Genomic DNA, 13,359 nt, shown 5'->3' with positions numbered 1-13,359 from the left:
GCAAAGAGAGAGAGAGAAAGGGGCAGAGGGACCAATATCCCCTGCAAGGACACTCACTGCCCCCAAAGGCCTAACTTCCTCCCACCAGGCCCCACCTCTCAAAGGCTGCCAACTAACAACAGCAGCACAGGCTGGTAACCAAGCCTTCAGCACAGGGACCCTGAGGGACAATCAAGATGGAAGCCTCAACAACCTGGCAGCTGCATCCCCGGCAGCACCTTGTCTCCAAGGTGCTGAAACAGATTTAAAGCTGTGTCCTAACCCGTCATTTTCAGAAGCCCTAACTAGGCATTAACAGTTCACCTCATTGCAGTTTCAGTTCACTGACTTCTTTTTTTTTTTTTTTAAGAAAAAGAAATTTTTAAGCAATACTGCAAAACTTTTCATTTCTCATTTATTATCTAGTTGTACCTTATGGCCTACCTAAGAAGAGAAAGTAATATTATTTTGTACAATATTCTTGAAACATAACCCAGCAGTGAAATGATCTTTTTTTTTTTTTTTAGGTGACCATAAAGAACAGTCAAGAATCTATTTCAGAAGCAACATAGTGACAGCATTATCCTTTCATGAAAATGCCTCCATTCTTCAAATAGATCTTGGAGAATCAATTCTTAATCCAGCAGCAAATTTTGGAATTTTGGTGTCCCTTAAATTTAACACACAAACAACTTTTTTCCCTTACCTGAAGAATTCCCTACTAACCCTATAATCTACACTAAAGGAGAACAGTCCTAACAACCTGACAAACAATATCCATATGCTACAAATGTCACCATAGGAATGTAATGCATTGATTTTCACAAGCCAATCATCTGGAATTTATTGGACTTATGAATTCTATCAATGTATTCTTGAAAATGAACTCTTCTGCTCGTGTGTCAGAAAGAGAATCAGAAACACATTAGGAGACAGGGAAAGACTGCCCTGCCTTAAAGTCTATCCGTAATAATCTTTAACTGTGGAGTATGCTTAGAGTTTTCTTCCCTCCCTCCTTTCTTTCTATCTCTCCCCTTCCTTTTATTCTTTCTTTCTTTTTTGTTTTTTGCTTCCACCCAAAATCAAGGATCTCTTGAGAATAAAAACCTAGTGCCCTTAATTTACAGCTTCTACTCTTCCTCAATTAAGTGAAAACAAAGATGTAAATATTGTCTTTATGTTGCTTTACCTCTTAGAAGATGGCAAGAAAATCCATTATTTTGAATGTTGAATACCGAATAAGTTTGCAAAATAAGTTCACACACACACACACACACACACACACACACACACACCAGCCCAGGGAATCTGTTTTAAAGTATTTTTCTCACTCCCTTGAGCGTCACAACTTTTCCCCAAAGAGAGTTCCACCGCTCAGCCGACTTTGGAAGATGTTTCAATCAAAACCCCTGAGGGCTGGGGTGCGGCTCAGCACAGAGGGTTGTAGCAGGAGCAAGGGTTCCCTAGCATCTGAAAATAAAACAAAAACTCTGAATGTGGCCCTGGGATAACACTCTGTCTCTTCTCAAGGTGGCTTCAATTTGTTGTCTTAATTACCACAAGCCATTTGAGAAGAATTCTCCACTTTCCTCTCCTTCTCTCCTTCCTCCTTCCTTCCCAATATTCCCTGTTCTCAAGATATCTTCCTTACCAAGACCTTCATGACCACTGATGGAGGGAAAACATTTCTCTGCTATTTTCCTATGTTTTCGAGCTCTACTTTTTTTTCTTTTGCTTTATCACTGGGAATAAAAGTTCCTCCAAGTCTTCAGAAATCCAAAGAGCAAAAACTAATGGTGAGTTCTACAATATACTATCCCACAGAAATAAAATCGGAGCTGTGTGTGTGTGTGTGTGTGTGTGTGTGTGTGTGTGTGTGTGATTTTCAACTTTCTAGTCACTGTTGTTCAAATATAAGAAAAAGATGAAGTGAATTTTTAAACTGTATGCATTTAACTCATGTTAATGATAGATCATCATGTCATCACCCAACCAATCTAAAAATCAACAATAGTCTACGATCATTTTTCCTTCTAAGTTTTGTAAATCTGTCATCTGTCTTAACCTTAGAACATTGTTCACTTTGGACTAATCACATTTCAAGTGCTGCAAAGCCACTGCTGACTGGTGGCCAATCCTTTGGGCCTGTGGAAATAAAGAAGGGACAGAATTTTTTGTTTTGTTGGTTTGTTTGCTTATCCTTTAAGAAACCAAGAAAACACTAGGATTTGTCAATTGAATCTATTCCATTAAAAAGGTCAAGCCATAAAAATAAACACAAATAATTTCACGAGTTATTTACAACCCAGGGCTAAGCTTTAGCATTACTAAAGCTTTAGCATTTCAGATTTCCTTCTTCCTTTTCGTACCAGCAGTTTAGACATTGATGCAAAAGAAAATCAAAGACAATAATAAGCTTTCTGATCATTCTTTGTCTTTACTCTTTTCTTAAGTTACATAGAAAATTAAGGGATATATGCAGTTATAGTTTGGATCTTAAATGTCCCCCAGATGCCCACATCTTAAAGGGGTGGTCCCCAGTCTTTAATGCTATTGGGAGGTAGTGGACCCTTTAGGAGCCAAGGCCTGTGGGTCATTGAGGGTGTGCCCTTGAAGGGGGCATGGGACCCTGGTTGTCTCCTATCTCACTTTCTCTTCCCAGCCACCATGAGGCAAGCAACTTTGCTCCATCACATGCTCTATCATGAAGTTCTGCATCACCAAAGGCCCCAAAGCAAGAGTCAATCAGCGGTACATGGAAATCTCCGAAACTGTGAGCCAAAATAAAACTTTCTTCCTTTTAAGTTGATTATCTCAAGCATTATGTCACAGGAATTGAAAGCTGACTGACACATATATTTTGTTTTTCTATTATGTATCTATTTCCGGCCTTATTTTATTATCCCACCACTTATTCAGTATTTATGTTTAGGTGGGCATACCTGATTTTTAAATGGCTTAGTTTTGAAAAGTCTCTGATAAAAGTGAAGGTATACACCATAATTAAAAATACAGTTATTATTTTCCAGGATAATTGAAGATACAGTGAACCAGTGAAGTATAGGAACCATGGAGGCACAGATCTCAGATTACAGCCTTGACCCCTCCAGCCCTTCCATCCAACTCTCAGCCTGCCAGTCCTTCACACTTCAAAAGATCGATCTAGTGGCTCCATGTGTTCAAAGTGTGTTATAAATATTATGTTCTGTGTAATGTTTTATGAATGTTCTGAAATGATTTTATTTTTTATTTTTTTAGATCTTTGAGAACCCCAGTAAACATGACCTAGTCATTCTGGAACCTTCTCATACATAGGGTAATGATTTCATATCCTTGAATCTTGAAGAGGTGGTTTCCTAATGCCACAAAGCATGGTTAAGAGGAACTAGGAGAGAAGCTGTGGCTGCACCTTGGCTGGAAAGAGCTTCTGTCTCCCTGAGGACACAGCCCTCATTAATCATTTAACCTAACAGAATGAGGTTCATTTACCTGAAAATTCCCTAATCTCTCTCCTCCTGCCTGCAAGAAGGATGCAAATCAACAGATTGCCAGCCACCAGGTTTCAGCAATCATTTCCTCCTAAAGCTAAAAGGAGCTTAAACCTGTGTTGAATTAAGATGCTCTTTCAGGAGCTCCTCTGCCATCTTCCCAGTCTTGCAGACTTGCCGAATAAATCTTTTTCTTTGCCCCAACAACTTGTGCTCAAGTCATTGGGCCCTTTTCAAGCAGTGAGTAAATGGACCTGGGTTCAGTAACAAAGCTACAAGAGAGACGGCAATTGTCCTCTCTATAAAGCAAAACAGGGAGCAGAGGGAATAAGATTGTCAGCCTTCAGGAGTGACTATCTCAGTTCAGACAGTTGGACGGGCTCCTAGATCCCATCCCCGAACCTCTCATCCTGGAAATTCCTATTAAATTCTCTTTTAAGAATGTATTTAAATGTGATTTTTTCCCCCCTTTTAATGGACTGGATTGCTGCTATCATTGGAGACCCAGGGTGCTGCTGGTATCACTATACTCAGTCACCCTCTTGCCATGTTTTGCCACTCTGCATGACAGTGTGCCTTCAATGTCCCATTAATCAGAGCCCAGGTGACTGTGTGTGGTACAAGGTAAGGACCAGAGCCAGATGTCCAAAAAGGAGAATGACTCGTACTTACAGTTTTATCTGCAGAGATCTGATTTTTAGCAATCACTTGAGGCAGCTGTTAAGGCCCTCAGGTAAACAAAGTAAAATGACATAAAGTCCCCCATTGTCTGTGGCGGACTGTCAGTGCTTTATCTCTGAGTATTTTTCTGAATGTCAAGTCTGAAATACATGGGCAAAGACAAGAATTTCTGGAAGCCTTAACAGGAATCCCTTCCACGTCTCTGGAGAAAGTGCTTCAATCCTGGAAGGTGTCTGCTGCTGTTGATGTGCAAAATTTCTTGTTTGGGGGACAACAGAATCTACCCCTGAACTTTAGGTCTCACGCTAGGGAACCAAACTCTCAAACACACACACACACACACACACACACACACACACACACTTTACACACTTTTTCCTACGGCAACAATCAATTCCAATGAATAAACAGGCAGAATAATATTTTTAAATAAGGATTTTCATCTTCTCTCTTCATGCTTGAATTGAAAGCCGTCCTGAGCAGAAACAATTCCTTAACATTAAATTCAGTTATGAAGTGCTAATTAGGAAAGACCACAAAGAGGAGACCAAATCTTAAGCATGCCCAGAACTCATCTCCCCAAACCCAGACCTGACCCCATTGCCTACTACTCAGTTACTGGCTGTCAGTGGAACACATACAAAATCAAGGTCTGAGAACAACCGACAGCAGAAACAGCAACCTGCTTCCCACATTTTGCCACACAAATCAAGACACAAATCCTGCCCGAGGCTTCTCCTACCTAAAAGACTGGCTGCATTTTAAATCCAAAGCTAAGTCTCCTGTCACACGGAAGGAAGTTTATTTTTCACCCCACTACCTTCTCATTAAACCATCTCACTCTAGGACAAGAGTCTACCCAAGGTGAGGCTCCTGTGTGGAGAGAACAGGACTGAAGCTGGGGAGCAGCTCAGCAGACAGCAAGGGCCTCCAACGCATGAGGCCTTGGGTTCAATCCCCAGCACTGAGGAGAAGAAAAAGGGAAGGAGAAGGAAAGATAGGTAGAAGAAGACAGGGAGGCCAAGGAGGAGGACAGCAGGCAAGACTCAAGTGGTCCAAGTTTTACAGGCCTTATACAAATCCTTTGTGGGCTTTTTAGAGGCTCAACCGCCTCCTGTCTCTGCCAGATTTTCCTTTCCAATCTCTCAAGTTTGTCACCACAAGCATCTTCACTCCCGTTAACCTTAAAATTCGTTTTTAAATGGCAAGAAGTGCAATTTGCATGAAATATGATAGGAGTTTCTTAAATTTGGTACAATTTAAGTCTCCCTCCAATTATTCATTCTCTAAGAGGTGTGTATATACGTGCACTTTTAATAACATCATTAAACTGGATTCCTTGGACCACATGTCCCAAGGTAAATACGGTAATTACCATGTGGAAGGGCCACAACTTACTTCAAGGTGGCGGGAGTGGTGTCACGTGCAACTGTGATCTACACCACATGGAAGCATCACACACCACCAGGCTTTGAATACTGTATGAATTCCCTCACATTAGAAAATGGCATCACTTCTGAGGACAAAGGGCAGCCAGTGTGACTCTGTCCCTTCATTTCCTATCATAGGACAGTGAGTGCAAATGGTAACTCTAGACACAAAAAATGTTGACTTCTCCTCAATATCTTATGTAAGGCTTCATCCATTGTTTTGGTGCACTAGGTACAAGGACAAAATAATTCAAATATGCTAAAGGAATTTTCTCCACACTGTGTTATAAAATACAAGCTCTCTTTAAAGTCGGAAGGAAAGGCAGTGTTTAGCATCCACCCACAAACCACCGCCAAGAGTTACCTGCGCTGGCAAAAGCATATGGCTCTATTTCTCTCTGATTTCTGAATTTCCAGTACAAGTGAACCCGGCACCCAGCCTTCGTGGGTGGTCAGGATCTGATGCTCATGAGCTTTCTGACTCCAGCCAACCTTGGGCCTCCTGACATATCTCAGGCACCAGGATTCCCATCTCATCCAACTCTTCAACTATCTCTCCATCCTATGGATCTTTGGAGAGCCCAGTTCCTGACCTTAACACCACGTAAGATGACTTCTTCACATAATTACTCTTTGAGTGTTCTCTTAGAACATGTACATATGCACAAAGCCAGGATCATATACTAGGCTCTGCACTTCAAGGTCCCCACCCCGACAAACTGTTTCTAGAATAACACTGCTGCAAAACCAGACACGGAGACCCACCCCCACACTCTTCTCATAGACCTGTGACTAGCTGACCACATATTGCCAATGACACTCTTCAAAGAACAGAGGAAACTGGAAGTCACACAAATGATATGAATAGTAACCAGGAAGACATTTCATTACTGGGTCAAACTGGATTAATATGTTGCTTTATTTAGGCTCTCTGTGAAACAGGACACCACCCAGCCTTCAACCCAGGGCTTTCACAACAGTGAGTCCCACTCTCCTTTTGCAGGGGCCTAGATTTCCTCCACCACAAACCTCATCTGCTGCTGATGCAAAAGTATAAGGTGGAAAACAAGATCATCTTTCGTCAAAGCATCACCTAAATCAGGTTAGGAGAGAAATTTCCAGGAAGAACGAGGACTTTGTTTAGAGCAGCAAAATTCTAACTTCATTTAGCAGTCCTAGCTTGCAGCCTAGTGCAATGTGGGGCTGCAAATACATATTTGTTCACCATTTTTGAAAATGTAAAGCTGTTCATTATTCATTACTAAGGTGCTTCTCACTAACCCTATGGAGAGTGTGACCATAATATTTTAGGCTTGTTTTGAGAAGCCACATAAATATCCACATCCAAGGAGAAGCTTGCTTTGAAGCAACACACTGAAGGCCTCAGGGGGATCCAAATCCTCAGTTCATTTTTGTTTGTTTGTTTGGTTGGTCCCAAGGATGAAACCCAGGGTGTCTAACCACTGACATCCCTAGTCCTTTTTTTGAATTTTTAATTTTGAGTCTCACTAAGCTGCATAGAGCCATGCTAAATTGCTGAGGCTGGCTTTGATCTTGTGATCTTCCTGCCTCAGCCTCACGAGTCACTGAGATTAAAGGTGTGCAACACCGCGCATGGCTCTTCAGCCCATTGTGAGAAGTCAGTTCATTAGGGACAGTCAGTCATAATGAATGATACATTAACTGATTTTTTTTTTTTTTGAGACAGAGACTCACTAAGTTGCTCAGGACCTCACTAAGTTGCTGAGGCTGGCTTTGAACTTGTGATCCTCCTGCCTCAGTCTCCTGGAACCGCTGGGATTACAGGCATATGCCACTGCAACCAGCCATTAACGTAATTTTTAATAATAATGATTGGATCTTAATATCCTAACAACTAAACTGAAATCACATGACCACATCCCTTATTCACTGAATTCTGCTTTCAATGATTTTAGCTCTTGCCTTTATTAAAATCTATTACAGAACATATTTCTACCACTAAGGTTATTCAAATGGATATACAGAAGCAATTCCAGAATGTGTGGAACAGTTTATGCTATGCAACCTTGTTAAGAATATTTTACAGCCTGCCACATGGACCCCGCTGAATGGTGATCAACCTCACAAAATTCTGGTGTCTAATCAAGATCAACGCCAAGCTTATTGTCACATTTCATGTGAAACTCAAGAGATAACTTTTAGGTAGCTTTCCAGCATAGCCTAGATTAGATGAGCATTCATTTGACTGATGTTTTCATTTCTTTATAACAAAGAGTAAGAAAAATCTATTTTCAATTTTTCTTACAATAAGACAACCTAGTCTTTGATATAACCTATTCAATGTTACTCTTTCTCTTTGAATGCATAAATTCAATGGAATATACTAATCAAGGGCTTTTAGCAAAGAAATACTTACGCCATGATGCCTGAGAGATGAAACATTTCAGCTGTTATGTAGGACAAATAGCTGTACAGGAAGACAAAGAGCGGCTCAATCACACGGATATTGTGTGTGAAACGAGTAGTAAATGCTGCTATAAATCCCAAGAAGATGCCAATCAGCACTCCGCCAATTCCCACCACAAAGAAGTTAGCAATTCCTGCAAACACGTCAATGGTCTCAATGGTTTTCATCTGGCAAAAGGATTTGAACAAGTTGTAGAGGACCTGGGGGGAGAAAGAAAGCACATTGTTAAGACCCCCTGGGATCCCCTCTGTCTTCCTGGACACGGACAACCTACCTGGCCTTCTAAGAGGGACGCTTCTTCTGGGAACCCAAGAGGCTGACTCAGGGCACTCACTATGTAGCTACTTGTCGCAAATATTAATATCGTGGTTTTAAACACACACAAATCTTTGATAAAAGTATGCTGTCAGGAAAACCACTTTTAAAAGTAAAGGCCAGGAGATTCCAGGGTTATTACTTCACTTACTCTGAAATCATCCCGTTTTCCAGGATCACCTGAATGAGTATTTGAAAATAGCTGTTCACCAGCCTCCATCAGGAGTCACATGTCACAGAGAATCTTACCAGCACTCCTGGGGATAGATCTGCAAGGTCCTATCATGGAGTCACTCCATGGAAGGTGGAAGGGACCCACCCATCAGTAGAAGCACCCAAGTAAAGTAGTCCTCCTCCCAGGTCACCATAGTCCTCACCCCATATCCCGTCTCCTCCTGCCTGCAGGGGAGCTAGAAGAGTTCCTTAAATCAAAGAGGCTGTGTGCGTGCGTATATGGAGGGGGAGGGAGAAAAAGCACTCACAAGCTGGACACTGGCCCATATTTTATACCTCTGAAATAATGAGTCAACACTGTTGTTTGGTTTCTTGGTTTCTCTACGTGGCTTTGGGATAGGGAAGACTTCAAGAATGCTGGGCACTTCATGCATACTGAGTAATGTGCTTTTGACCCTTGGAGGGGGAGGGGTACTGAGTTCAACAGAATAGGAAAGGATGGTTTGAGTCCTGCTATTTTTTTTTTTTCACAAAACCAGAAAGTCAAATACAAGTTCAGTTTCCCTACAGCTTTTCACCATGATATTTACAACTTTGGGAGCACCTAGGAACCTGGGGTGAGCCAACTAAAGAGGAGACAAAGGCTGTGCTATACCTTCATTTCAATTCTGAGAGACTCAAAATTGATCCAATCTGTCCATGGTCAAATGAAAACATAATGTCACAGACAATATCATAACGCAGTTCTCCTGACCTGGTTAAGGTGCTCAAGGTTCAACGTGGACAAGTGAGTCAGAGTCCTCCTGCTAACCAGCCTGTGTGCTGGCAAAAGCTACCCCATACTAGTTTCTGCTTCACCTGAGACAATTTACATAGCATACCACATTACGGGTTTGGAACACTTTGTTTTCTCTTTTCTCCTGGATTATAAGTTCCTCGGGATCAAACAATACCTTATGGTTTACATCCTCCATGTTACCTAGTAGATTCAATAAATGCTTGAAAAAAGTGGGTAATTCCTGAGAAAGCAGTGGGCATTTCCTTTCTCCTGATTATTGATGTAACACCCAAGAACACTTAGTGTCTTACCACCAAAAAACAACATGAGAGGAGAACGAAAGAGAATTCCACCCTTGAGGAATTCAATATTTTGAAGACATTATCATTTGCCAAATACAGAAGAAACTGGTTCCAAGTAACATCTGCTTGCTATTTTCAGCCAGAGGCTGGCTGCAGGATGGGAGACCAACAGCAGTGGCTTACAACAAGAGCTTCCTGAAAGAGGGTCAGAGATGTGCTACATACACCCCAAGCCTCCAACTGACAAAGCCAAAGGTGATAGTCATAAGCATCTTGGAAGAAAGAGAGAGGAGAGATGGGTTTCCCCCCCATTCTGTGATACATTGTTTCTACCCTGATAGTGTCCCTCTAATCCATTTGGACATGAAAGTTCTCTCCCCACACTCCCTGGCTCCAGGGCTCCCTGCCTCTAGTTTGCACCAGGAGTCTTACTGCTTCCTTTCAATAATGCCCCCTACAGTCACCCCAAGAAACCTCCTCTAAATGCTGCCCTTTCCACTCCCAAGATTAAAATCTTTGGTTGCCTGACTCCGGAAGGCCTGATATTCTCAATACACTTGACACACAGTCTGGGTGAGGATTCCACTACTGCTTCCCAAACCACATTATATTTATTCATTCCTGCCCAGGTTTTCTTTCCTGATGCTTCCCTTGAAAAAAACTTGGTCACTAAACCTGGGGAAATTTTATTTATTTTTTAAGGCACAGCTAACGCTACTGTCTCTCCCAAGAGCCCTCCTGGATGACCACAACCCTTGTGAATCCTCCCTTCACCGTGACCTCTGACAATGCACACTCGGATTCATCCCAGACTGTTCTCTGCTTTGCAACGCACCATCTTGTGTTGATGGTACTGCCTCTTGAGTGAAGGCCTCATTTCTTCAACAAAATCAGAAATTTCTTTCCCACACAGAGCCCAGGGTTTAAGTGGGTGTCTTCCTCCCCCTCTCCCTGCCCCCACCCCATCTGGCACTCTGCTAAGACCTACAAGGGACATAAGTGTTCAGGGTCACAGAAGAACATCCTTTCAAAACTGTTTTCTCGGGCAACTCAATCCATCATTCTATCAAAGGTACAATCGACTCTAAATATCCCTTTAGATGTCATTAAGAGTCGCAGGCACTTGACTTTCAGCACACTGGGCAGAAGCTCCAGTTTGACCAATCGCCTGAGATGTCAGCACCATGTTTGAAGAAATGGCTTAGGTAGAAACGTTATCTTGACAACCAGAATGCCTTCCATGACCTCCAACTTGGTTGACACTGAACCTGACATCAGTGGATCAGCTCAAGATAAAATTATTTTAGTTAAACTGGCTATATCTCCATACTTTGTTCATTCAACCTAAATCCTTTAATTTTATCCAAGGGAATTGATACAGAAAAGTCCTTTGAAGTTTTAATATATATGTATATATGCATGGTATGTACATATATATATATTGTGTAAGAGGGCTGCTAACATTTCTCCACCAATTCTATACAAAGATGGGGTCAACTTGACACTTGTATTTTTAGGAGATTAAAATTTCAGTGATGACTTTGCTAAATTCCATAGTGAGCTAATTTGATAGCTGAATGCTTTTAAACTGAAATCAAAGTTCTGTCTGTTATGATTAATATATATATATATATATATATATATATATATATATATATATAAATAATTGGGAATTAGTTATTTTTATTTCTTTTTTTTTTTTTGGTACTGGGAATTGAACTCAGGGGCATTCAACCACTGAGCCACATTCCCAGCCCTATTTTGTATTTTCTTTAAAGACAGGGGCTCACTGAGTTGCTAAGCACCTCACTGTTGCTGAGGCTGGCTTTGAATTCACCATCCTCCTGACCCAACCTCCCGAGCCATTGGGATTACAGGTGTACACCACTAGCCTGGCTTTATTTTGACTTTTGATTTACAATGTGCACTGATTCCATAGAACCATGTAAAGTAAGGATGTAAACTGCAAATACAGTTTTATTAAAGTGCTCTATTCCAGAAAAAAAAAAAAAAGGTGTTCAGGCCACTTTCTCTTATATAAAACATAAATGATAATCACTTTTGCATAATGAATTTCAGATTTATTTTGCTATTTTCAAAGTCAAAATTAAATTATAAGTGGTCACTGCTTACCAATCTTCCTCAAAAATTCCACTTCAGAATCCCCACTGACTGGCCCCTGGGGTACATCTCAGCGTCTGTCTCAGAGCAAGCTTTCCTGAACCAAGCCTAGTTAAGGGTAGAAAACTAGGAAATGCTTGAGGAAGCTCTTTAAGACTTCTTGGAAATTTGTGAAACTCCTCAATAGCTGCATTAATGGGTTCTGAGAATGATGTTGACAACTACCATGTGAACTTGTCATTTGTCTATGGACTACTATGGAAGTAGAAGGATATCTCAGATAGCTGAGAACTGGAAGAATCTTCAGATTTTGAAAAATTTTCATAAAATATGAACTATAAGAGACAACACAAAATTTCTATTTAGAAATCACACATTTATTGTTCAATTAGTTGCCCTTTTTTGGTTAATTTTAATACATGATAGTCTTGGACAATACCATGAAGTTTGATCTACCATGTATATATACAATTTCTCTTGCTTTGAGACATTTCTGTTCTAGAATTTCTTCCTTTCACCTTTCCGTGTCAGATTAGATTCATCATGACCTGGGAAGAGGTTAAGAGCTCTAAAGCTACAATTTTAACATTAGTTCTCTTTGATTTACCTAAATCACTCCACCACAACTCCTTTACTGTAGGCATCATGATCCACATTTTCAATACCTTTCTCTAGTCTATGAGTTTCTCTCCTAGAGATAAGTCCCTCTTCTGGAGATAAGACTGGAAGAATGAATCAAAGAATCTCCAATAAAATATCTCCACCCCTATTCTTTGAGAATATCTGAGTAGGAGAAAAAGTAATAATTTTGACCCCATTGTTCTCATTGTTCCTGACATGTTCCATTAACTACAGTCTTCTGCCAATTCAGTTGGAGAAACAGGTAGTTTGTTCTTTGGCATTAGGTAGGCAAACCCTTGGGCACACCCTGACATCCTGTGGCCTGGGTTCTGAGAGCTTGCATACTTGCAAGCCAGTGTCTTGGTATCAAGGAAGGCTCTTTTCTACAGGGCCATTGGAGTTGTTCTGATTTACTGGCTCTGGCTGTGGACAATGGCTTTCACCTCTAACCCAGCTGTGTCCTTTCTCTGTCCTTGTCCCCCTTCCTTATTGGAATGGCAAGCTGTCAGTCTGGCCCACTACCCTCCCTGGGTCAGGCCCCACTCTCCATCCATAAACCTACAGTGGATGGATGGCTTCGTGCCTCTGAGAGGAAGCTCAGGACTTGGATGCTGCCTTAGCACACTCTAAACACTGACTTATCCTGATCCCTTCCTGAAATATGATTCTGGAAAAGCCTTCAGAATGGATGGAGACTCAGGCGTTTGAGAAATTTTCTGAGAAGCAGGGACGCAGTATAAATGGGAAGCATTCTGGAACTGGCCTGACTCTGCTGAGCACCCCCAAGAAGGAGAGCAGCAAGGGCTCTTCTTTCTCTGTCAAGTTTCCTTTTCATTAATAGATTCACTCCAAGCATTCCACATGCAAATTTCCACAGTCTCCTTCAACAAGGGTAAAATTTACATACTGAAGTCACTGTGGAAAGCTTGATGCCTGAGGAAGTTACAGTGAGTTATAAAATGTCTTCGATATTGTGGCAGTTTCAAGTTAAAATTTAATATTGGTAAGTTAATGACTGTTA

The 13,359-nt window shown here is 41.2% G+C and overlaps 1 protein-coding gene across 2 annotated transcripts in view; it reads right to left on the bottom strand.

Moving 5' to 3' along the window:
• Slc9a2 (solute carrier family 9 member A2) overlaps positions 1-13,359 on the bottom strand; it is a 91,019-nt gene that overhangs the window by 45,201 nt on the left and 32,459 nt on the right. For both annotated transcript variants that reach the window (XM_076832695.2, XM_076832696.2), the window contains exon 3: positions 7,977-8,227. In XM_076832695.2, the coding sequence (XP_076688810.2) occupies positions 7,977-8,227 (251 nt within the window). The remainder of the gene's footprint in view (positions 1-7,976; positions 8,228-13,359) is intronic.

This window comes from Callospermophilus lateralis, chromosome 14 (assembly GCF_048772815.1).
Source record: "Callospermophilus lateralis isolate mCalLat2 chromosome 14, mCalLat2.hap1, whole genome shotgun sequence".
Taxonomy (NCBI): domain Eukaryota; kingdom Metazoa; phylum Chordata; class Mammalia; order Rodentia; family Sciuridae; genus Callospermophilus; species Callospermophilus lateralis.
Note: the sequence above shows the minus strand (reverse complement) of the source record. Positions and strands in the feature narration are given on the sequence as shown.